The 24392-nt window shown below is 36.4% G+C and overlaps 1 protein-coding gene across 1 annotated transcript; it reads left to right on the forward strand.

Annotated features, from left to right (window-relative positions):
• The first annotated feature begins 2653 nt into the window (after nucleotides 1-2653).
• LOC136249286 (uncharacterized) lies at nucleotides 2654-21052 on the forward strand. The gene is made up of 29 exons (XM_066041246.1): nucleotides 2654-2966; nucleotides 3326-3340; nucleotides 5560-5628; nucleotides 6039-6098; nucleotides 7067-7130; nucleotides 7308-7522; nucleotides 7724-7853; nucleotides 9283-9405; nucleotides 11713-11813; nucleotides 12611-12688; nucleotides 12748-12805; nucleotides 12870-13075; nucleotides 13128-13196; nucleotides 13584-13652; nucleotides 13708-13782; nucleotides 13846-13918; nucleotides 13982-14184; nucleotides 16036-16098; nucleotides 16152-16403; nucleotides 16451-16688; nucleotides 16744-16934; nucleotides 16993-17067; nucleotides 17121-17312; nucleotides 17393-17607; nucleotides 17807-17847; nucleotides 20223-20319; nucleotides 20374-20548; nucleotides 20654-20710; nucleotides 20763-21052. Exons 1-29 carry the CDS (start codon nucleotides 2745-2747, stop codon nucleotides 20853-20855), a joined length of 3519 nt encoding a protein of 1172 aa, XP_065897318.1. The 5' UTR covers nucleotides 2654-2744; the 3' UTR covers nucleotides 20856-21052.
• The last annotated feature ends 3340 nt before the right edge of the window (nucleotides 21053-24392 follow it).

Here is a 24392-nt window from a genome sequence, read left to right on the forward strand (position 1 = left end):
GGTTGTTCAGGTAGTAAGAGTGATGGATATAGGTGAACATTTATTAGAAATGCATAAAAACTCACATTTTGAAGGATTCCGGCAGCCTCATTTGCCATGTGGAACACCAAAATAATATTAAATCTAGATCTTTCAGTAAATTTTTACAGTCAGCTGTGGAACCCACTGGGCAGTAAATTGCAACATTGTCTGCAAAAATCTTCATAGAAGATGAGACAACTGATGTCCATCCTAGATAGCTAGCTAGGTAGCCTAGGTTAATTTTATGTGACACATGCACAGTGTTTCATGCAAATTGATGTAATTCCATAGAGATACCACAAGCAAATTGACGCCATTGACTCGTTAAAAAGAAGCCAAGTTGGTCAAAGTGATAAGGTAAGTGCGGATAATTCCGGACACTTAGTTCGTTCTCAACAATGGTAGAATCCCTGGGCCTATAATTTGGTATGCTAATGCAGTGTCCTATGGCCTATCTACAAATCAAATTTGAAGCGAATCCGTTATTCTACCGTGAAGTTTGACACGAATTTGCAGCGCAATCACGCCTGAGTAATTTTTAAAACTTTGAAAATGTTAGTCAGTCCAAGCTCATATTTTCGATTTTCAAAGATTTATAGAAAGAGCATACCCTCGGTAGGGTCCGCAATCCGAAAAATCAACTTTCACAAATCGATCCCCCTACCATTGTGGGATGTTCATTGTAGTATCCCATTGCTAGATCCACCATGAAACCGGAGGCACGGTTGTTGTCTTCACAGAACTATCGATTTTAGTATTTCGTGAGATGAAAAAATTCTTTTTAAAATTTCGGGCTCCACACAAAGAACAGGATAGAACTTGCTGCTTAGCTAGATATTATCTAGAGTTAATGTAGTTAAAAAGTACGCACAGTAATAAGCAAATGATTCACTGGGTTCCCGGCACAGGGTTGCTTTCTCTCAAAAAGCAGAAAACGAAACACAAATTTTCGAATTCAAACTGCCCTACCAGCCAAGACAAGAAAAGCCAACTCTTCCTCATAGTGATGTGATAAGGTTGGATGCATAGTCTGTCTATGCTGTTAGTCTGGAAAGGATCTGAGACTTCTCACCATCTGGGTGAAGAACGTCAAAATTTTCGTGCGTCATTTCAAGGGATTCTCTCAATGGTACCAAAGTACTTTCCAGTACTTCTGATGCCACACTGGTCACTTAATTTTGTTTAGAATGATGATAAATGATGGATCAAAACGTTTGGTAGTAGTAGTAGTTGATGTTTCTGTGATTTCATATGATGCAGTATACCAGCAGAGCTCACCAGGAGCTCCACCCAGCTCGAATAAAAAATGAAAGATTTTGTGCATTTTTCGGTTTGTTTTGGGATGTTTTGCAGCATAATGGTGATCTAGGATGATCTAGTGAAGATTTGAAACTGCTGTGGAGCGTTAGAGGTGAAGTCAAATTTGGACGATTTTGCTGCCTCCCTTGATGCATAGCTTAGAGCGAGGCGTGGAAGCTGTGGATGAAATAATAATTGACAACCGCTGTTACCAAACGTTCAGGGACATCTTTTGCCATAGTTTTAGTCTATAATTGGTGATTGTTGTGGCTGCAGAAGCGCTGGAAATGGGTAGAATTCGCAACACAATTCTTTGATGCTGCAAAAATTTTTTACGCTCGTCACCCAGATGGTGAGAAGTCTCAGATCTTTTCCAAACTAACAGCATATACAGACTATGCACCCAACCGTATCGAAACACTATGAGGAAGAGTTGGCTTCTCTTGCCCTGGGTGGTAGGGCAGTTTGAATTCGAAACTTCGTATTTCTTTGTCTGTTTTTTCAAAGAAAGCAACCCTGTGCCGGGCACCCAGCAAACCATTTACTTATTTCTGTGCGTAGTTTTCAACTACAACAACTCTGGATACGATTTGGCTAAGTAGCAAGTTTCATCCGGTCCTTTGTGTTGAGCACGAAATTTTAAAAATAAATCTTGCATCTTGTGAGATACTGAAAATGATATTTCTGTGAAGACAACAATCGTGCCTCCGGTTTCATGGTGGATCAAGCAATGGGATACTACAATGAACATCCCACAATGGTAGGGGGATTGATTTGTATAAGTTGATTTTTCGGATTGCGGACCCTACCCTCGGCTAATTGCATACCAAAAATCATAAGAATCCATGCAGCACAGGCGGAGTGGCAGTCGATTTTTCAGCAGCTTTTCGGTTGAAATACAAAGAAAATATTCGCGAATTACATAAACTTTAAAAAATACGCATGCTGCTTTCAAATGGTATGAACTTTCTACTTGATTTATAAGCTTCAGATGAGTGGTACTTTAGTCTCCATACTTGTAAAAGAGGATTGGTAACCTGTGGAAGGCTCTACTTGCTTGTTATTCGAAGTGTCCGGAATTAGCCGCATGTTGCAGTTTACACGCTGTTAAATCTCGGTTCATAATTCCTCAGCAGTTGATTGTATCGAAACCAAATTTGTACTGCAGATGCACCATAAGATTGGCTTTACAACGATTCCTAGAGTTTGTCTTAATTCGTTGTGAGTGCAATGTTAGAGCGATTTTATCAAAGAGTGTCCGGAATTACCCTCATTTACCTTAGGTCATCACGTGATGAACATGTGGTTTTAGTTTTTAGACATCTCAACGTTAAAATATTTCATATCGATGTATTTAAATTCGTAGCGGGGTGCCTAACTGTCATTATCTGTGCTCGTTTAATGCAATACGCGACCGGGCCACAATGCAAATCAGGTTTACTTTGGTGATCACTTGTACCGTTTTAGTCAGTCTGTTACTCGTAAGAGTCTCAGACGCTCAGAGCGATTTGATGGACGGTTGTCCTGCGTGCTGTTACCTAGATGAAAGCCATCTAGCAACTATTATGGACAGACAAATAAATTGTAAGGATAGTGCAGATGGTGTTGTAAGGGAAGGAAAGTGTCTATCATTCTGTGTTAAATCGGTAAGTACGTACGTAGACTACTATATTATTGATGAAAATCGATATACAGCCCGCCTTGTAAATAGATATCTAGCGTGTGTGTATAATTACAGCTAATGTATGCCACTTAACCTATGTAGTGATACAGCTGCATTACAAGAGCCATGTGGCTAATTTGTACAGTGAAAACTTATATGCTGACAGTGGCTTTGATTCTAATGCCCCCTAACTCGATGCATCTATGTAGCTAGTACAGTATATGGAATAGTGGGATCATATAGCTATTGGGGCGTATGTATGCATGTAATTACACTTGCGTATATGTATGTTGGTTATTGTAAAATGCCTTTTCCCCCTTTTATGTGACTTCCTGTTTGCAGCTTCCATCACCAAAGGTTAGTGTTAACTGTTGTTACTGTTTGTGATGTCAGCACTCCTCAATATACATGTTATATGGTTGAGTAACTGAGACAAATAATTATGTAGATGAGATGGGTCACAGGGATTAGTGGTTAAAATGTTAGCAATTATGATGATCCAGCACATACATATTCACTGTATAATAGTTTGGTACTTATACTTAAGTAGTTGCTTTATAACCAGGATATACAGATATATATGCACCAGACTAACAATAATGAATTACAAAGAAATCGACGCAGGCACACAGAGGAGTGGACTAGATGTGCACTAAATGTGCACACACGCATTGCATACATGCATTGCATATACACACATACAGTACATGCGCACACTGGTTTGGCAGGTGTGTTTATGTGACATAAATGCTTCTTGTATCCTAATATGGTGACAGGTTTATATAATCTGTAGTTGTTATCAGGCCACCAACATGTGGCTAACCACTAGGATTGTATTGTTTACTTGGGGAGTTCTTGTATGGTCAGACAGGTTTATTGCTAGTACCAATTGAATCAAGAGTTTGTAATCACCCTTGAACATTTTAAGTGATCCCCTGTGTGATGTCACAGGATATTGAGATACTGTATCATACATGTAACAGCTTCTAGTGTATGTAGTACATTAAAAGTCCTATCCAGGTAGTATGACATATCACCTATCCACCCACACTACATAATCATTGTCATAGAAATTAATCTATCACTACCTTGGATTTTAGTGGCACAGGTGACACTATTGTTTGATTCAAATGAATGGCACTGTTTTCATTAAGGTGCTTGTCTGTTCAAACCTGAGTGATTAATAAGCCACTGCATGCTGTTTTGATATACAATGTTTGTGCTAGATACACCTGACTGGATCAATATTACTTGTTTGAACACAAATGAAAGCAGTTCATTTCCATAAGATCTACGTTCCTCTGTCACTGTCACTTGACAGTATGCTGGTACCTATGATTACTTTTAGTAATGGTCATACTTGTGTGCTATAATAATATATCTCATAAATTATCTTTGTTTGCTATAATTTCCTGTCTTGATATGGCTGTAAAGTGCACCTTAGCTCACTCATAGTTTAGTTTTCTACACCTCTATAGAATGCTTACAAACTTACTGTCACCACCACACTGTTAGCTCATCCTGAACCAGCTATGAGGTTTCCAGCAGTCTGTCTCCTCAATGTCCTGTCTTTATCTCACCACTGATCTTAAAATGAATTTCACTATAGCTGTTGATAATGATATTCATGTGGTGATGGTTCTGGTTACAAATGATATTTACACTGCTGGTGTAAGTACTGTGGTACTATTGTGCCTGTAGTACATTTATGTATTCTTGTTTGGATATACTTGCACCTACTAGTTACTAAGTTTTAAAAAGCATAATTCTTGTTGATTGTAAGAGCCTGTGTCCTGTAACATACTGGTTAAGTAGACGAGATGCTGTTGGAATCTGCTCTACGGGAGGCTGGAATGTTATCTTCTCACAGTTTAAGTAAATCTTGGTTGGCACGTGTTTATGTTCATTAGTCTATAATTTTGTTACAAACAATTAATCATGTGTTGGCTTACGTGATTTGTGTGTTATTGTAGTGTAGCACCTTTAACTGGGTTAGATCACACTGTGCCATGGTAACACGCCTAGTTTAATAAAGAAACTTTTAATGGCTTTACTATCATAATGTAATCAAGCTTTGGAAGATCAATAACTGTTTAGTTTTTGTAAATCACACCATTTAGAAATCTACATACAGATGTGAGCAGTTATAACAATACAAACAACGTATAAACAGTTACCTTATATAGAAATAGGACTATAGAGAACAGTAATTGCTTCTTTATGAGTTATTAAAGCCACACTTTACTGTGGCTGCTTTTATCAACCACTCATAAGTGGTATTGTAGTACTTCCTATAGACTGCTGGTCTTCTGGTCTTTAATTGCTTTATTGTACATCATGGTATACTTCATTAACCATATAAGGTAGTTATAATCACCTAGCCTGAATGCATTGTGTAATTGGTGCTTATGTGAAATCTAGTAAACATAAAATTCTTGTACATACATATTGTTTAGTGGGAAAGTTTGGTAAATGTCTAATAAATAGAAATGGTCTTGCATAGCAGCAAAATGTATTTGCCAATCTTTCTAACTGTGCAGTGCAAAACTGTATTTAACAATTCCAAATCTTTTTAGTTTGAAGGTATTAAGTATGTACCATGGCCTATTGTGGACTTAGAAAACCTTGGAGATCATGCTGCAATGGTAAGAATACCTTAAGTAAAATGTCATGTCTTCTCACTTATGCTAATAAATACTAACAAATAACACCTGCTTTGATAAAATTAATGTGCCAGGCATTTTTGGTTATAACTTTTCATCACACCTGTGTATGTGTTTGCTGCTAAACATTTTAGATATAAGGACAACAGGTTTGGTAAATTGAAGTAAAGAGCCACACTTTGTTTACTAGATTTTTTGCCCGTTAAATGGCTACATGACATAATTATTGCCTATCTTTTGTATACTGACTAATTACATAGGTCTACCAAAATGCCTGTATGCATTATGTGTGTGTGTGCGTGCGTGTGTGTGTGAGAGAGTAAGTAAATAAGTAAGCAGGTGTGTCAACTACTGGACGGTGTTGTGGTGAATCTATATGTCTGTATTTTTAGCTCATCTCATGCTATCAAGAATGCAGGCTAGTTAGTGAGGAGTACTGCTCTAACTGTAGTGTAAGTTGCATATACACATTAGTGTTACTGCAGAGTTTGTGTGGCTTTTACTAGTAAAAAAAAATAATACAGTGCACAAACAAATTTTTATCCTTCTGTTTCTGTATATATATATATAATACATCTGTTAATTACTACACGTAATCAGTGCATCGCAGAAATGATTTCATAATTGGCAGAAATAATTCTAAATTCATTCTGTAATGAAGAAGACATTTATCATGCAGTTGATATTGACAAAGATAGTATGCCACATGTCTTCAAAGTAGATTTATGTCAGTACACTGTTCAATAGAGAAAAAATTTACCTTGTCTGTCTTGTGTATCAGGTGAAACCATCCAAATGCATGGTAATGTTATGGTTGGACTATACATTATAGAAGGAAACCAAATTGTTGAAAAGGAAATGGGAGACAGTATTCTGAACTATATAAATAATATAAACAATTTTGCAGCAAAGCTTAGCAAACAACTTTTTTTTTTGTTGTGCAGAATTTATAAAATGAGGTGAAGGAGATTCTCAATGGAACTTAAAATAAATTGTTTTAAGTATCAATTTTGCTAGAGTACATGGTTTAATTGGTTTGATTGGTTTGATGATTTGATAGGCATGAAGTCAATATAGCAAAGGTGCTGTTTTCTGCCAAAACATAATTCCACTAATGTTGTTAATGATTTCACTGCTCCATACCAATGGGTCAACTATTTTGCCATATGTTATATAGTAGTCTGCCATAAAATATGCATACATGTCACTATATCGCATTTCATATGTAGTACATTCAAATTGTAAAAGCGCTGCCATTGAAATTGTTGTATGGTGTCAAATTATATCCCACGGAAATTTAGCTGTTGCAACATCGCTAATAGTAATGGCCAATGATGACACAAAATTCTTGCATGCAATTATTAAGTAAACTTATGATTTGTACGTGTAGTTCATGAGCTATGTATGTGTAACGCTTTAGAGTGATGCTACTTGTTTGTCAGCATGTGATAACTATCAACATTTACTGAACGACACCATGAATTGTAAGTAATAATGCGTATTTTTGTGCTATATGCTGTAAATATGATGAACTGCTAGGTGTACACATGTGTAATGGATGCCAAATTTCTTAAAATATTAAATTTTTTAACTAGTTTATTTTTCGAAAAATCCATGCACTCACTACATTGAATTTGACTGACTATGTATATCATTTACAGCTGATAGGCCAAATGCACCAGTTAATCCAGCCATCTACCGTACATCTCAAAATAACTTCAATTTTATTATATTTGAACCAAAAGACAATGTCATGACTGATATGAACATGGGTGACATAATGTCTGGATCGGGAATGATTGAACAAGAAGTAATATACAGTTTCATACTGAAGATACATAGTCCATTGACTAACAAGACATCATATTGTCCTCTGGTATGTACATGACCTTGTGAATCTATTCACATACATTATTAGGGTGTATTGTATTGTTCACATACATACGTACTTTGTATGCGTTTCCCACGCGAATGTTTGAAATTTTAATAACTCATGAATGTGCTGTTGTAAACCATACAATATTCTTAATGCACTTGTATTTTTGTGGTGTATTGTTGTTGTTCCATACTCCTATAGTGGGACAACCTGTTACGTCCTGCAGTTACAGTTGATCCTGATCATTTCTGTGTACCTACTGAACTATCGTACGCAGTCATCAACTTGTATGGACAGTCTGATTACTCTCCAGTTACCACCCAATGTCTTGGTATGCTACTAAACATAGAGTAATGGTAGTACTGTATAGAAGCCTCCTTAAGAAAAATAACAGCCCCAAAATTCTCCTTAAAAATTGCTATAGAATGACAAAAATATGCATTCACAGAAAAGTCTTAAGTGTATGTATTGTTGAATTCTAGTGTTTAAAATACACCCCCTCCCAAAAAAGACCACTTTTTGTCTGCCTACTTGCCTGCTTGACCACAGTGGAAGGCTAGAAGCTAAACACTGCTTTGTACAACCTCCGTTTATTTGACAATAACAAGTTCACACTAAGGATGGACAATTATTCGGTTACCGTGATAATTTTGTTGGCAATAATCAACATTGTCTAATTTTCATCAACTAGTGATAATCGAAATTGGCAATTATCGTGTAATAATAATGATAATTGAGGAATTTTTAAAAAGAATAATCATTTAACTTAAATATTTTGTGAATGTTTTAGTGTTTTTTGTTATAGTGGTTAAGTGGACGATAATCGTGATAATGGCTCATGACAATAATTGTATGCCGGAAATGTAAATACCACCCATCCTAGCTCACATGTGGGCATGTTCAAGTTACTTTTGAGAATAGATAGCTATTTATGACATTCTAATAGAACAGTCGCCCACATACTCTAGTTATGCTATACCAAAAAAATGAACGATAACAGACAATCAAAATATTCCCTACGTGACTGGATCTGCGAAAACCCGACACAATAGCACATTTTTCGAATTCCTGTTTATTAAATGTTTATAATCTACTTAGCCAAGTGTATTCTCTAGCAAAGTTTCAGCCTCATATACCAATAGCTTTCGGTGTTACAGTCCTACAAAGTAGCAACAACAGAAAAATTGATTTGTACAGCAAGTATTGGGAAAATAAATTACAGGCGCTTATTAAAATGGTTGTAACTTATGAAAGGATGGAAGTGCTGGGCTGAAATGTTCACCATCATGTTCGCCGTGGATAGGGGAATCATTTACTGGGTAAGTTTGTCCTTTGATTGTCTTTTTTCACTGGATACAAAGGCAAAAGTCGTGAAGAAAAATTGATCGCGTACGATCACTTCGACATGACATAAACAAACACTCATAACTTGCATATCCTTGAGTTTACTGCAACGAACCAAAGCTTTTCTAACTCTTCTTGAGTAGGTCAATACGGTGATATCTAGGTTTTTGTTAGTCCCTTCTTTCACTATGAACGGAGTGTTCAAAAGTTTACAGAATTTTTTTAATAATACTCAAATATTTCATCAATTGTTTTCAATATTTTATAGTGGAAAATTAGGCTTGCGCTATTGTGCCGGGTTTTTGCAGATCCAGTCACATATGATAAGGAAGTTAAATTCACAGAAGCACATAATGTATTTTTGTGTATATTGGCAATATTATGTAGTAGGTATTACATGGCTAATGCATTGATAGGCGATTACAATGCATCTGGTTTTTCGATTTCTGAATTGGACACATGTGTGAATAAGGACTTGAGACCAGGATTTGAGGGTCATCCAACAGTTACAGTTAGTTGGGACTTACATCCTGCTAGTGGTATGCTTATTGCTTGTATTGTGTGTTATGATGCTGTGTTTGGGTGGATGGGTGGGTGGGTGTCCCTGTATATCAGTAAAACATACATACAATTACTTTCAACAAGTGTGTGACATTTAATGTGTTATGCAATACAAGGTAACACTGTAGCTCCTCCGGTATAAACATAGACCTTCAGTATGATAATAATGTTATGTTTTTTTGTGTACAACAAACTTGTTTAAATATAAAATACTATTACAAACTCGTTACATGCATTTTATCATAAAAGTTACTGTGTGTTGAAGCATAATAGCTACACAGCATGTTTGTAACTATGTTTTCCTGGAATATGCATATACATATATACGTATAAGTGATCTAATGTTCTCGCAATGAGGATTTTCTGTACGACCTATGTGTTGAATGGTATGATATTCAGATATACCATTCAAGGTTGTCCCATATAATATACTACAAATACAGTTATACAGAAGTGATGCTATAACTGTTTTCTGTCTACTTTCACCACATTACCATACACTGCTCATTTTCTGAGCTTTACTAAGAAATCCTTTCTACAATGACCATATAAAGCAGAAAATAAGTGGCTTAATAGTATATAATTGGTTGACAACTGTTCTTCATAATGATAACAAAGGTCACATCCCCATAATCTATTGACAAAATCACATGTCTTTGTGTATGTGTTTCCCATGTAAGTGAATGTTATGAGAGACAAAAGAGAGCTTCATGAAGGCACAGTATCAAATTCCCAGCAAAGCAAATTTCTTACAAGGTGTTTTCCTTATGCCTGCCATGAAGGGTGGAGTGCATATGAAAACATTGTTTGGGTCAAATTGTATTAGTGTTTGTTAGTGAAATACTGAAGCCCTTTGACCAGAATGGTAGAAATAGGGTCATGATATGAAAGGGCTCTGTATGGCAATGTAACCACTAGCTAAAGGATTTGAATAATGATAAAACATGTTAGAGGAAAGTAGTTATATGATAGTTTAGAAGTCATTTCCTTTGTGTTTTAAAATTGTTCTTTTTGTGAACTCCATAGTTGCCACATAATTAAGTAATTTCATATTTTTATAACTAGACAATTAGTACAAGCTATACAAGCACGTGTTATTTAGAATTAGCACAACATCATCTTGTTTATAATTCTCAATGTTCAAGTTTATGTTCAGTGATATTCACTAAAAGCCTTCATTGCCGTCAAATTGTAAACATTACAGCCACACATGTACATACATATCAAGTAACAGAGCACACGATCAAGTGTCATGCAGCAGTACTAATGAAATGGAATCCTGATTTGAAGAATTGAAGAATCCATAGAAGAAGGAATAACTAAATGATTGCTATGGATATTCTTATCATAGTGTATGTAGTTTCTTGGTATAATGTCTTAGTGACATATTGCTGCTTTGTGAAATTGTCACCTGCTTTGCGTAGCTACCTTAAATCATTGTCTCCTTCATTTTTGGAGTTATCTGGCATGTACCCTGCCACCACCAGCCTAAGTACACATTGTTACTACAGCTTTGAGTCTTGATATTCTGTCCTGCTACTTGGCAGAAAGTACGCATGTACAAATTGTGGCCTGAGCATTTATTTCTTTTTGTCAGTAAATGAGACTGGCTACCACACAAGACTGTCGTTATGTATGAAACCAGCTATCATGTACATACTAGGATGCTTTTTCACTTTATAGCACTTTACAGAATTGTTAGAGCTGAACTATGTCTGTGCTTGGCATTTAGTTAAGATGTTATATAATAAACTTACTTACTGTTCCAATAGCGAAGTTAGTTGGCTTAACTTAGTACAAAAATGATAGCAATATAAACTCCATCCCACAATCGCAAGTTTTCTAACATTGCATGTTACGTATTAATGACGTTTTAACGTATGGACAACGTTTTGATGGCTATTAGCACATGCTATTAAAACCATGATCGATCTTCAGATGCTACTGTATAAAACAAATGGGATGAGTTCTCATTAGTTCTTTCACCTATTAGGTGAATGCGCCCCAAGTGATATATATCCTTTACACCTTGGGATTTTGCTGACATATACACCTGCAGCTCTTGGGCCTGCGGCATTCGGGCTTTGGGTGTATATATCAGAAAAATCCCTCACAGCCATGGTATAACTATTATATACAGCAGATACAACATGTGCTTGTTTAATGCATAACGTAAAGTTTGTATCTAAGGGATTGTACATATGTACATAATACATAGTTACAGTATATAGATAAAGCTGTATGTATATCAACTTCATTGTGTTATGTCCATACCTGCTGTTTAGATCCTAGATGCATCAGAGCACTTGGGATTGACATCACACCTATACCTAATGATGACTGTATGGCTCCAGCAGATCAATACATTACTGCAGTGATTGATAAAGTGTGTCAAATGTTTCTGTATTATATTGAACAGCTGTGTCAATGTTTTATGTAGTATATGTGATCTGCTGAGCAAAAATCGGTCATTTTGCACATTCCTCGAATTCCATTTTATTGTTTTCTGTTACCTATAGTAACAAAGGAGTGGACAGCCAAAGTTTCAGCCTTTTGTGATGAATGGACTTGGAGTTATAGTGCTAGACAGTTGTAAACTCGATTTTTACAGCAACAATACAACAAATATATTACAGGCACTTATTTAATCGACCATAACTCATGACTGAAACAAGCTACGAAGATGAGGTTTGGCTCAGTATGTTCACCATGAACCAGCACACCAATCAGAGTATAGTGTTTTCCCTGTACATCTCTGTGGGGACAAGGAAGAATGCCATTTCAACTATTAAATGACGATGGTAAACTTTGTTTCTACTGCATCATAAATAAGCACTCATAACTCACATATCATAAGCTGCACGAACACGAAACAAAGAGCTCTTACTTCCAGTGAACAAGAGAATCTGGTGATAGCCTTTATCGATCTGAGCTTTGCTTCAGTACATAATGAAGTGATTGAAACGTGCATAAAATTTTTATGTAGCACGCATATTTTTACCCAGTTTATTTCAATACGTTTTTATAGTAAATATAAAATTTTGCGAAAATGGCTGGTTTTTGCTCAGTGGGTTACATATACAATAACACATAATGATAAACTTGCTTAGCTATGTATATGCTGTGTTTGTAATGCTTTTCTTTCTCATTTCTAAACATATTATTGTTATCATTTCTTTGCAGAACAGTGACTCTTATATGTTTCAGTCTAATGAATCAAATACTACATTTTTTCACGAAGACTGCCAATACAGGATTGAAGTTAGTAAACTCAATAGTATGATATGAAAGTGCATTTTTGTGTTTTATTTATCTTTCAGATGTATGTCCAAAATGAGCCTGTGGTATTGGCCGAGGAAAGGTTTAATGCTAAACTAGGTTGGTTCTTGATTTTTAATAATTATGTTCTGTTTTAAAAAACCATTGGTTTTTTATTCTACAGAATGCTCTGACCATCCAGCTAGAATGATTGTGAAAGATATAAAGCCTGTCAGACAACCTGACTGTACTTACCGAGTAGTTGTGGAATGGAGTGTGGATTATGACATTGACTTATTGGAGTCTTTAGACACATTTAAAATATCTGTTCTTGAAAAGAATAATTTATTCAATGTAGCTTCTCCATTTGGGGTCCTAGCAAAAAATATTGTATGTTTTAATGTAATGTAACATTCATATTAACCCTGTGTTTACACTGTAGAGTGAACAGTATAAACCAACTTATCCTGATGTGAAGAAGTTTACTTATCAATGTGGAACCCCATATGTGGTAAGCACATCTTCCTATAACAATAATTTTAGCAGTAATAGTATTGGCTTCAGTATACACAGAGTCTATAATTGTGGGTGATAATGCTTTATGAGATAAATTATTATTATTATTCTGGAGGATGTATTTTCTTAGTAGCTATACGTATATATGGTATGTATCTCTTTTCAGCAATACATTGCATTGTTTACCAGTGTACACTGTGATGCATTTCAGTAATACTATTGCGTTAATTAAATAATATACTATTATATCTTTCATCTGGTGAAGGCGTTTATATGTTATCTAATAATAGGACACCTACCACACTTATAAAATCACTTACAGCATTGATGTGTCCATGCATGCATGGACATTTGTAAATTTCTGTATGTTTATATTATGTAGCACTATACCTGTGAAGAAGTCTGTGATGCTATGAATTATTCTTCTAATACAAGCTGCGTCTCACACTGCGTATGTTAACTTGTTTGACACATTTACTTTAAAATGAAAGTGAGTATTTCTGCAGCAAAATGTTACATTCTATCAAGCAGTAGTAGACTATAATTTTGTGCCTGCAACTGGTGTGGAATATCGCATTGAGGTAAACATATAAGGGAATCTATCTTAAGTTGTATGTAGAATGTCTGTGTGTGAACACATGCAGGTAGATCCAGATGAAAAGCTTGAAGCTGTTGCTTGTATTCCTCATCATGTCCCTGTATTCTTTACTATTGAAGGTTTGATTGTTTTACATATTATGTGTAGAGGCAGCGTTATCTCCATATAATTCTCTCAAACAGAATGTCCACCCAGTGCTCCAGCTAGTATATCTGTTGATGTTATATACTTTAATGGCAATGATTTTAGAGCCAATGTTTCTTGGAATGCTGCTACTTTTTTTGGCAATATTTATCGTTATGTTGTTTACATGGCAAGAAAGGGGGAGGAACTATTAGCAAATGACACAGACGCGGATGTTGATAGTGCTAACAGTTATAGAATGGTAAGTATGTTAATTGAAATTTTATGCATATTTCCTTTGACGTCTAGAGGTTCAATGAGGTTACTATCAAAACCTGCAACAGGGTTACCAATGAGTTAGAAACCTGTGGTTTACTTCATGGTTATTTACTACATTCATCAAAGTGAAAAATCACAAAAATGAAATAGCCTTATAGTTAGCTTACTTTCTGGACAAGACAAATGTCATTGGCATTGATGCACTAATGTGACAGTGTGGTGCTGACACCATCAAGTCAAAGGGTGAATCTTGATATTGTATAGCGGGCTTTTACCATGAGGACTTTGATCTCGCGTTTGGGGCACTTTGCATGCAAGAATGAAATTTGCGACATATTTCATCACATAGCATTTTGCTTATTGTGATGTTTTTGGTGCCTGTAAGACCATTGTATTGGACATTTGCCAACAAACCAGGTGTTTGTTTATGTACATAACAGCTTGTTTATTATTTATAACAGCTTGATCAGTTGCTCATTTTCAATGTCACAAATTTGTCACCTTGTGAACATGGTTTTATTTTCCTATAGGGTATCAGCAACTACAGTTTGTTACTTTCTACTTTTTCTCTTTACCCACTTTACTTGTGGAGAACTATTTAGAATGACATTGGCTTTTACACTATAGAGCATCTCAGACATTGTGGGCTTGGTTATTAGCATTGTTACTTTTGCCTGTGGCCTCAATAATTTAGTTTGTACAAGTAGTCTTGCCCTCTCTATATAGCGTAGAAACATTGTCAGCTTGTTCTGACTGTAACATAATTGTGAAATATAATCCAGGAGTCTTTGTATTGTTAAACTAATAATTGTAATGAGCATAATACAGTATGTAGTGTACACTCAATTGTGTAGTATTGTTTTCTAATTGTGCTATATTCATTAATGAAATTTACAGCATTGATAGTAGAGTCATAATAGTTCTTGACAAACTATGTCACCCCAAAACCAGCCTCGTGTCTCCTTCACGATAGTTTAGCAGTATACAGCCTAAATGTGTCTCTTCGGAGTGATTGTCAACACGTTTTATAAAAAACAACATTTTAATGAACTTTTCTGTTGACTATCTAACTGACTAACTGATTCCTTCTGCTAAGCATAACTAAATTATGGTTAGGGGTGCGTTGATTTTGCCAGAATAATTTATGGACATAAACATACCAACTTAACACAATAATCAAGCTGAAGTGTGTAATTCTACGAACATCAAGATACTAAGCACTAATGACATTTACTCCAAAAGAACAGTCACCACAAAGATTATAATGAATCAAGGCAGTTGTTAAACCCTAAGCAGAAAGAAATCACACCTGTATCCTTAACCATAGTTAATGCGTTTAGTACTTTTGCTTTTTCCAGTAATCCTTCATTTTAGCTGATTTTTGTTCATAATTTTCTCTGGAAGTATTCTGTTTTACTTAACATAACACATGCAGGTCTAAGTTGAACTTTTGCTTACCACTGTAGCTATAATGCATGCATCATGTACTTACCCTGTCCTCCTTTTGTGTCCCATTTCTTTTTTGTACTACCAAGTAGGTGCTCATTCACAGGTAGCATGTCAATGATTTTGTACTGGCTATCACATTTTAACAGGAAGTGTCTGTCTATAATTTGAGTAGTGAGTGGATTGATTGCAGAGGTGCTTTTTTTACTTTTCTTTGTTTGTACTGGTGGAACATAGCTAGTAGCTTTTTGCTGCTGAAGCTTTAATTAAAGACAACCAATTCACACATAGTAGTATAGTGCAGCTTCTGAAGTAATTATTGTGTAACATTTTATTTTTAGTGCTTACTATGATGCTAATAACAATGATTGTTGCTTCTCTTCTCTAGACTAACAGTACATGGATTGATGTTTCATATTTTGTCCATCGTGATCTGGATCTAGTAGTCCAAGTTAGTTCCTGAGATGTTATCTCATCTTCTGTATTTGCTTTTTACTCCTACAGGTTCGAGCAGACACTAAGTATCCAAAAACACAGTTAACAGAAGAACATATCACTGAAGGCCTTTGGAGTGAACCTGTCATCATTAAAGCACCATCATCACCATCTAGTAGTGATGATGATGATGGCCTTCCTGCATTTGCTTATGCCATCATTGGAATTGTAGTGGCTTTAATTCTGCTGATTGTTATAATAATGATAGTTTGTTTATGTTGTCGCAACATGGGAGATCGGTATTATGATAAAAGTGATTATGTAAGTAACACACTAAGTGTTGGTTAGTATTAATGCGGTACTTTTAGGAAGATACATTGTGTGGGCTATCAGATATACCAATGGGACTGTTACCTCCAGATTGGGGCTCTGAAGTGTTAGCATTAGATGAATGGGAACTGGACCCGGATGCTGTAGTCATGCAGAACTTGTTAGGAACTGGCAACTTTGGTGAAGTGTACAAAGCAATGATCTCAGGCCCAGTAAACATTCCTGGCTACACATCTCAAAGTGTGATGACACCAGTTGCAGTAAAACTTCTACAAGGTTGTTGATAACTAACTAAACAGTAATTTAGGTACTATATATTATACATGTACAGCTAATGCTGCCAGTGACATGAAACATGATTTTCTTCAAGAGATTGCTATGATGAAGAAAGTTGCTTCTGGCAAAAACCGTTACGTAGTGAATATGGTTGGGTGCTGTATCAGACAAGAGCCATTAGCTCTTGTATTGGAGTATGTACCCAATGGAAATCTGCTTGAGTATCTTAGAGCAAGTAGAACATATGTAAGTGTTAATGCCAACTTTGGTTAACACAGCCGTAAGATTGTATTGTTGAGTACAGGCTGGTGGTACTAGTGATGCCAAGAAAGGATTAAAGTCAGCTGATGATGATATCTGCAAAATGAAGGTATATGAGGTATGTTATAAAGCTTCAGTGAAGAGATGAGAATAATTATTTTGCTTCTACAGAATTCTAACCTTGCTACTACTGCACCTAAAGCAGTTGAGAATGATTATGTTGAGGACAGGATTAGGAATGGTCATGTCAATGGGCCAGTTGGTGGTGACTATCAACAAAGTGCTACAGAAACATATGCAAGTATTGGCAATTTAGAAACTGGAGATTTGGTGCAGTTTGCATGGCAAATAGCCAGTGGAATGGTATGCTATTAATAGTAGTCACTGGTGTATTGTGTGCATATAGTTGGTACACACCTGACACAATGATTGTGTTTCTGTAGAGCTATTTAGAGTCACTAAAGATAGTTCATCGTGACTTGGCATGCAGAAATGTTTTGGTGGGCGATGGAAAAAGACTGAAATTGTCTGACTTTGGTCTTGCTCGATCTCTGGCATACACTGATGTGTATGTGAAGACAAGTGATGGCAAATTGCCTATTCGTTGGATGGCACTTGAATCAATTATGGACAGGACATTTACACATCAATCGGATGTGTAAGTGTGTGCATGTGTGTGTGTGTGTGTGTGTGTGTGTGTGTGTGTGTGTGTGTGTGTGTGTGTGTGTGTGTGTGTGTGTGTGTGTGTGTGTGTGTGTGTGTACGTACGTGCATGTGTGTGTGTGTGTGTGAAAGTGTACATGAATAATAACTATTATTACCTGTATGTATGTATGTATGTACATATTTCTATATAGGTGGTCCTATGGAGTTACTCTATGGGAAATAAGCACTTTGGGTAAGTTCCATCATACACTGTTATATAAAATATTTGGTACTATCCTTATAATATTGTATTTTAAACTGTAACACCAAGGTTGTAATCCTCTTCCTCATTAATTTCAGAACTCCTTTGGTGCTTATAAGCTCCTAACAATTTGACAGGTTAATATACTGTAATAGAACACTGAAGCTTTGCACTTAGAAATGTACAAAAGTTAATCCTGAGCAAAATATGAAACATGCATAGTAGAAGAATTAATTGCTGGAAAGGAAATAGGTAGGAAAAAGTAAAATAGACTTGTCTTTAGCAAAGTCATAGCATTTGATAAGTTAATAATAAAGAACCGGTGCTTATATTATGTCTAAGAGTGGCAGCAAATATGATGAGGTTGTATACAGTGGTCCATATTGCAGTAATGCTATGCAAGAAACTTGTCTAAGTATAAACAATAGTTAGACCCTTTTTGTGGTGAATTTTGGAGGTGTCTAAGTTACTTAGACCCTTTTCATGTTTACTTAGACCCTTTCATGTTTACTTAGACCCTTTTCATGTTGATTACGCACACCCGGACTGGTAGCGTTGGCAACGCATCGCCACGTGAAAATTAATTAAATTAATTTTAAACCCGTAACTGTTGTTACGGGTGGAGTAATGGCTTGTTTCTACTAATGAACGCTACATTTCTCTGTCACAAGCAGCTGTCAACAATGTTAAGGTACAACAACTACATAAAGGGTCTAAATAACTTAGACTTCAGACCACAGGGGTCTAAGTAATTTAGTAACCCTCAGGTCCTGTAGTAGCGCCTTCGCTTTGCTCAGGCGCCACGACACAGGGCCATCAGTTACTAAATTACTTAGACCCCTGTGGTCTGAAGTCTAACTATTACTTAGGCCGTGCAAAGTTAATTATATGTTTCTGGTCCTACCAATTCCCCAAAATTGACCAGGTGAACAGTTTTTTGCAACTTTTTGATGTGGCTACACATGACATAGCAGTATACAGAATTATAGGTGAAAAATAAAGTTAATGTATAAAGTTAGTGCATCTTTATAAGAAAAGAGTATATGAAAACCTTTCAACAGATTTAATGTTATCAATTATTGTATGTGTGATTGTGCAATTCGTTCAGCAAAAAAATGACCAGGAAAGGAACCAGAAACATATGTAACTGGATCTGCGAAAAGCTGACATAATGGTGCAAGCCTGCATTTTCAGTATAGGATATTGATTGCAATGCGTAAAATATTTGTGTAAATGAAAAAAAAAAAGTTAAACTTTTAAATGCTTTATTCTTTATGAAGAAAGGTGCAATGATAAACACATGGGAACCATCGTATTTGCCTACTCAAGAGGAGTTTGAAAATCTTTGTTTTGTAGCAGTAGCCTAAAGGATACGTGAGTTATGGGAGTTAGTTTACATCATGTCAAAGCAGTCGTAAGCGATCGATTTTTCTTCACCGATTTCGTCTCTGTATGTAGTGAAGAAAGGTGCTAGGAGCAAAAGCTCACCATGTAATGGACTCCCCTATTCATGGCAAACACGATGGTGCTAGTTGCAACTCTGTACTGCATTGCAGTTGTAAGTTACAGTCGTTTTTGTAAGCACCTGTAATTTATTTTCCCAATACTTGCTGTACAAATTGATCTCTCTGTTGCTGCTACTTTGTAGGGCTGTAACTCCAAAACTTGTTGGCATACAAGGCTGAAACTTGGCCAAAGCATGTACTCGACTAAGTAGAGTATAAATATCCAATAATAAATAATTTGAAAAATGTGCCATTATGTTGGGTTTTCGCAGATCCGGTCACATATAATAACTTTTCGTGGCCTTAAGTAGACCTCATTGAATACCTATAACATAGGAGGCAGAAGGGTGCTAGAGTTGGGGGTACCCAAAATTTATGTTGGTAGCAGTAGGTACTTGTAGGGGGGCCTGGGGGCATGCCCCCCAGGAAAATTGGGTATCAACAGATTGAATGTGGGTGTATTTATGGTGGATTTAGCTGTTGATGAAATGCTATCTATTTTAATACATGTTTGACTGTTGTATTAGGGTGACTGCTCTATTAGAGTATCTCAATCATGATTGACCAGTTTCTGGAAATCTTGCAGTTCACGTGACGACTATTGCACAATGCAACTTTGAGTTGGTGGTGCTCAGCACTCCCAGTAAAATAGTTGGGGTTAGCACTCCCTCTTCCGCCACCTATGTATAAGAAAACAAATGCAAATGTTGCCTGGGTTTAACTTTTTGGCCGAAATGATGTCTTTTATCATGGTGTTTATTGATCTGGCTACTTCTTGTGGATGTGTAGATTTTATTGCTAAATACTGTGCATACATTTATTTTTAAGAAAATTATTTAGAGATACAGTTTTATTATGTAGGAGGCTATCCGTATCCATCAGTTAGCAACAGTGAACTACTCCCTGCACTATTAAATGGTTATCGGTTGGAATGTCCTAACAATTGTGGCAAACAAGTGTAAGTTTTAAGTTTTGCAAGTGTTGTATGTGCATCTTTTGTAACAAATTTTAGTTATGAAATAATGCTTCGTTGTTGGAATTTTGATCCTCTCCGTCGTCCAAAATTTGATGAACTACAAAGTGAACTGGACACAATGATATCTGCAGAACAACGTGGTGACCAGTACATCCAAATTAACAATGTGGATGAACCATACTGCCAAATGTTCCCAGCCCAGACCAGTGAGGTATGCAGATAATGTAACCTATACCCATGTTGTTAGATACTGTATAGTACTTAAATAAGTGTTGCTGTGTATGTAGTTAAGTACACTACATGTTTGCTATGGTAGGAAAAGAATAATGAACCTATCGAGGTGAAGAAACAGAACGGTACAAATGGAAAAATTGTAAGTGTAGCAGTTCTATTGTGGTAGGTCTATAGTCAGGGTCATTCTGTAGGCAAATGGTGATGCTGATCACAGTGATAGACACAGCATAACTGAGGAAGACGTGATAAGAATGCAGCCTGAAGTGACAGATACAAGTGTTTAAATTTACATCATTAGCTTTTATTTTATCATCAATTGCAACGTATTGCTATTTTAGCTACATGACAGTCAGTCATTTCTCATGTATTTAGCTTGGTATATAGCTACATTACAGTCAGTCATTTCTCATGTATTTAGTTTACCCTTCATAATATTTTTTTTTGTAATTGCAAACTATCAATAAATTGTGTTGTCAATGTATTAGTGGACCGATACCTGCTTAATACCATCAGAGAAGGGCGTGGCTAGTTAAGTGCAGAATGTTACTTTTCTTAATCTCTTTTTAATAGAGATTTCCAACCTACCAATTTCTCACATATATATTTGCTAATCAAATTACACCCCTTCAACAAAATATTGTTTTCATGAGCTGCTGTTCTAGTATGTAGCAGCCAACACTTTTTACTTCGTACTACCACCAGGGCAATGCAAGATGTCACTTTTTCAGTAAGAGCAGTAAATCCTTGGAACAGTTTAACAGTTTGTGTAGTTACGGCACAGTCTCTAAATGTATTTAAGAACCAGCTTGATGATTTCTCAGATCAAATGACTCAAATTGATTTTTACTTATAATTGTACTAACTTTAGTCTTAAGTTAACCTTTTTTGTAAAGGTATCACAGGCTTTTGCCTTCTTTCCTTTTACACATAATAATCATAGAGTATGATAGTATCATACAGTACAATAGTACTGTATGGTAGGGACCACAAAGGAGTAGGTGTGGCCCACAAAATAATATCACCCAAAAACCAGCTTCAATTTTCCCAGACGACGATGAAACAGTATTGGTTAGGTAAAACTAAGCCCAAACAAGCTTTCAGATCGACCTGAAACACTTTCAACAAGTTGATACGGAATTTTAAAATTTTTTTATTCAACAGAATTTTCTACTGACTGTGACTGAGTAGCTAACTGACTGACTGACTGATGCCTTCAGACAAGCGTAACTCGATAACGGCTAAGGCTACAGGCTTGATTTTTCACTGTTCGACGTCGCTTCGGCCCAACAGTGCTCAGTTTGGCATACCGCAGTATGTACAATGCATTCTTCATGGACTTACCAGTGTCCTCTTTTGTGTCCCATTCATCTTTGCTGACAGCCAAAAGTGTCGATTTGGCGATAGCACGTGATGGCTTCCCTTCGTAACAGAAATATTCCGTATTAACTTTCATAGTGGCTATTTTGAAAGCAGAGGTGCTTTTCAAACAGTTCTTGATTCGTACTACTGTGTAACGGGTTGAACATAGCCAACAGCGAAGCGTAATGGATACTTTACTTTTCAGACGATAATTAATATAATTGGGGCGCGCGGCATGATTTCTTTCTTTTGGTATGCATGGATTGCAGAGGTGCTTTACGAACAGTTCTTGATTCGAAATGCTGTGAAATGGGTCAGGGCCGGAACCCGCGGTCACTTTTCAGCTACTTGATTTTAGTGAAAAGATCGACTCGGATACTCTAAATAGAACAGCCATCGTGATACTCTAATAAAACATTCAGTATAGAGTATACTATAGCTTATAGTCTAAGCCATGACATCTTATTTAACTGTCTTAACATTACCCGGTGAGTCATCTACATGGTACACTAATTGATCATGTATGTCATACATTAGCATGCAGTTACAATCTAAAACTAAACTTTCACGTTGAGAATTTTTTGTATAATCTACATCATGAAAATAAAATTAGCTACTAGCTATAATAGTCAGATATGAAACTCAATAATTGGTAATGTAGCACAAAATTACGATTGATGTTAACAAAAAAAGAGAGAGTTTGCATGTAAAATAGCCTCCAGATGCCATTTCAGAGCATCTATTTTCAAAAGTTTCCCTGGGGGAGCACCCTTCTAGCTTAGCATGCTGTGTGTGCTTATAGCACATGCAGTTAAGTAACACACCAAAGCAGTGGCGTAGCTACCATTGAGGCAACCGAGGCAGCTGCCTCGGTAAAAATGCTCAACAACAGGCTGAGCAGGACTGAGTTTTGGCACTCCTGATTTTCTACTCAAACGTTATTAGACACTGCATTACTGTACCACACATAATAGAATCTATGGCTGCAGGGATGGAGCCCATGGTGAAACGGTGCTCAGTTTCAACTATTCAGTTGAATTCAGTTGTAAAAAGATCGAGATACTCTAATAGAGCAGTCATCGTAATATACTCTAATAGAGCATTCAGTACAGATTATAGCCACTGTTCTCATTACACTGCTTGGTCTAAATCATTTACATTTATGTTAATTGTCTACTTTTCAAAAGTTCCAATGAGCCAACTGCATGGTATTGCATTGAGCTAATTGATCATGCATATCATATGCATTAGCAGTTACAAGTAATAGTTATACCATGGCTGCGAGGGATTTTGCTGATATATACACCCAAAGCCCGAGGGCTGCGGGTGTATATGTCAGCAAAATCCCAAGCAGCCATGGTACAAGTGATATATATCACTTGGGGTGTACTCACCTAATAGGTGAAAGAACTAACGAGAACTCATCCCATTTGTTTTATACAGTAGCATCTGAATATCGACCGTGGTTTTAATAGCGTGGGCTAATAGCCATCAAAACATTGTCCATACATTAAAAGTCATTAATACGTTACTATACTTCAACACACAATGTTAGAAAACTTACAATTTGGGATGGAGTTTATTATCATTTTTGTACTAAGTTAAGCCAACTAACTTCGCTATTGGGACAGTAAGTAAGTTATTATATTAAGTTAAGTATTTAAGACTGTAAGTTACTAACCTATTTCAATGTAGCAGTAGTAGCATTGCTGTTCCGTGGTCTGTTCAAAGGCTGATACACGGTGGGTAGAATTACGCACCCACAATTGCCCACACGATTATTTTATGCCTTCATTAACCTTTAGTAACAACCAACTACCCTATCTTAACAAATGTGCTAAGCTTAGCAACTACTACAAAAACGAGTCCCACAATACAAAGCTCTATGTCGCTCAATATAATGAGTCAAAGTGCATCGATTCTTTGAACTGGCTGGGTATCAAAGCCATTGGCAAACCGCTTTCCCATGATATTGCCCGGGCAATATGCGAGTTAAACACCGAGCGGCACCTTTGAATGCCCACGCTAAAGTGGTATATTCAAAACTATAGCCTCCACATGCCATTTCAAAGCATATATTTTCATAATTTTCCTTGAGGGAGCATGCCCCCAGACTCCCTAGCTTGACATGCTTAGTACATGCAGTTGAGCATCACATGAAAGAGATAATCTCTGACTTAAACATTACATCAATAAAAAGTATAGTGTGCATGACTATGATCTCCGTTGCAGTCTATGGATGACCTGACCACTCAAAATATCTCTGTGTTGAATGCATATAAACTATTCTAATAATTGAAGCATGGTATACTATAGCATTAACTAAGCTGGAGCATTACTTATGACATGTAGAAAAATGCCCAGAGTCTTTCTTCCATCCAACCAGATAATTAGCCTGCAAATGCTGTACCAACCATACCAACCATATACTTGCAGACCCTCTCAATTAGGTCAATGACTCA

Source organism: Dysidea avara, chromosome 3, assembly GCF_963678975.1.
Source record: "Dysidea avara chromosome 3, odDysAvar1.4, whole genome shotgun sequence".
NCBI lineage: Eukaryota > Metazoa > Porifera > Demospongiae > Dictyoceratida > Dysideidae > Dysidea > Dysidea avara.

What these genes read in the sequence shown, in the direction of transcription:
- LOC136249286 (XM_066041246.1), top strand. Translation starts at nt 2,745, where the DNA reads ATGCAAATCAGGTTTACTTTGGTGATCACTTGTACCGTTTTAGTCAGT. An exon ending in TTTACACATCAATCGGATGT is followed by an intron (nt 17,608 to 17,806) that starts GTAAGTGTGTGC and finishes ATTTCTATATAG; the next exon opens with GTGGTCCTATGGAGTTACTC. An exon ending in ATGGGAAATAAGCACTTTGG is followed by an intron (nt 17,848 to 20,222) that starts GTAAGTTCCATC and finishes TTTATTATGTAG; the next exon opens with GAGGCTATCCGTATCCATCA.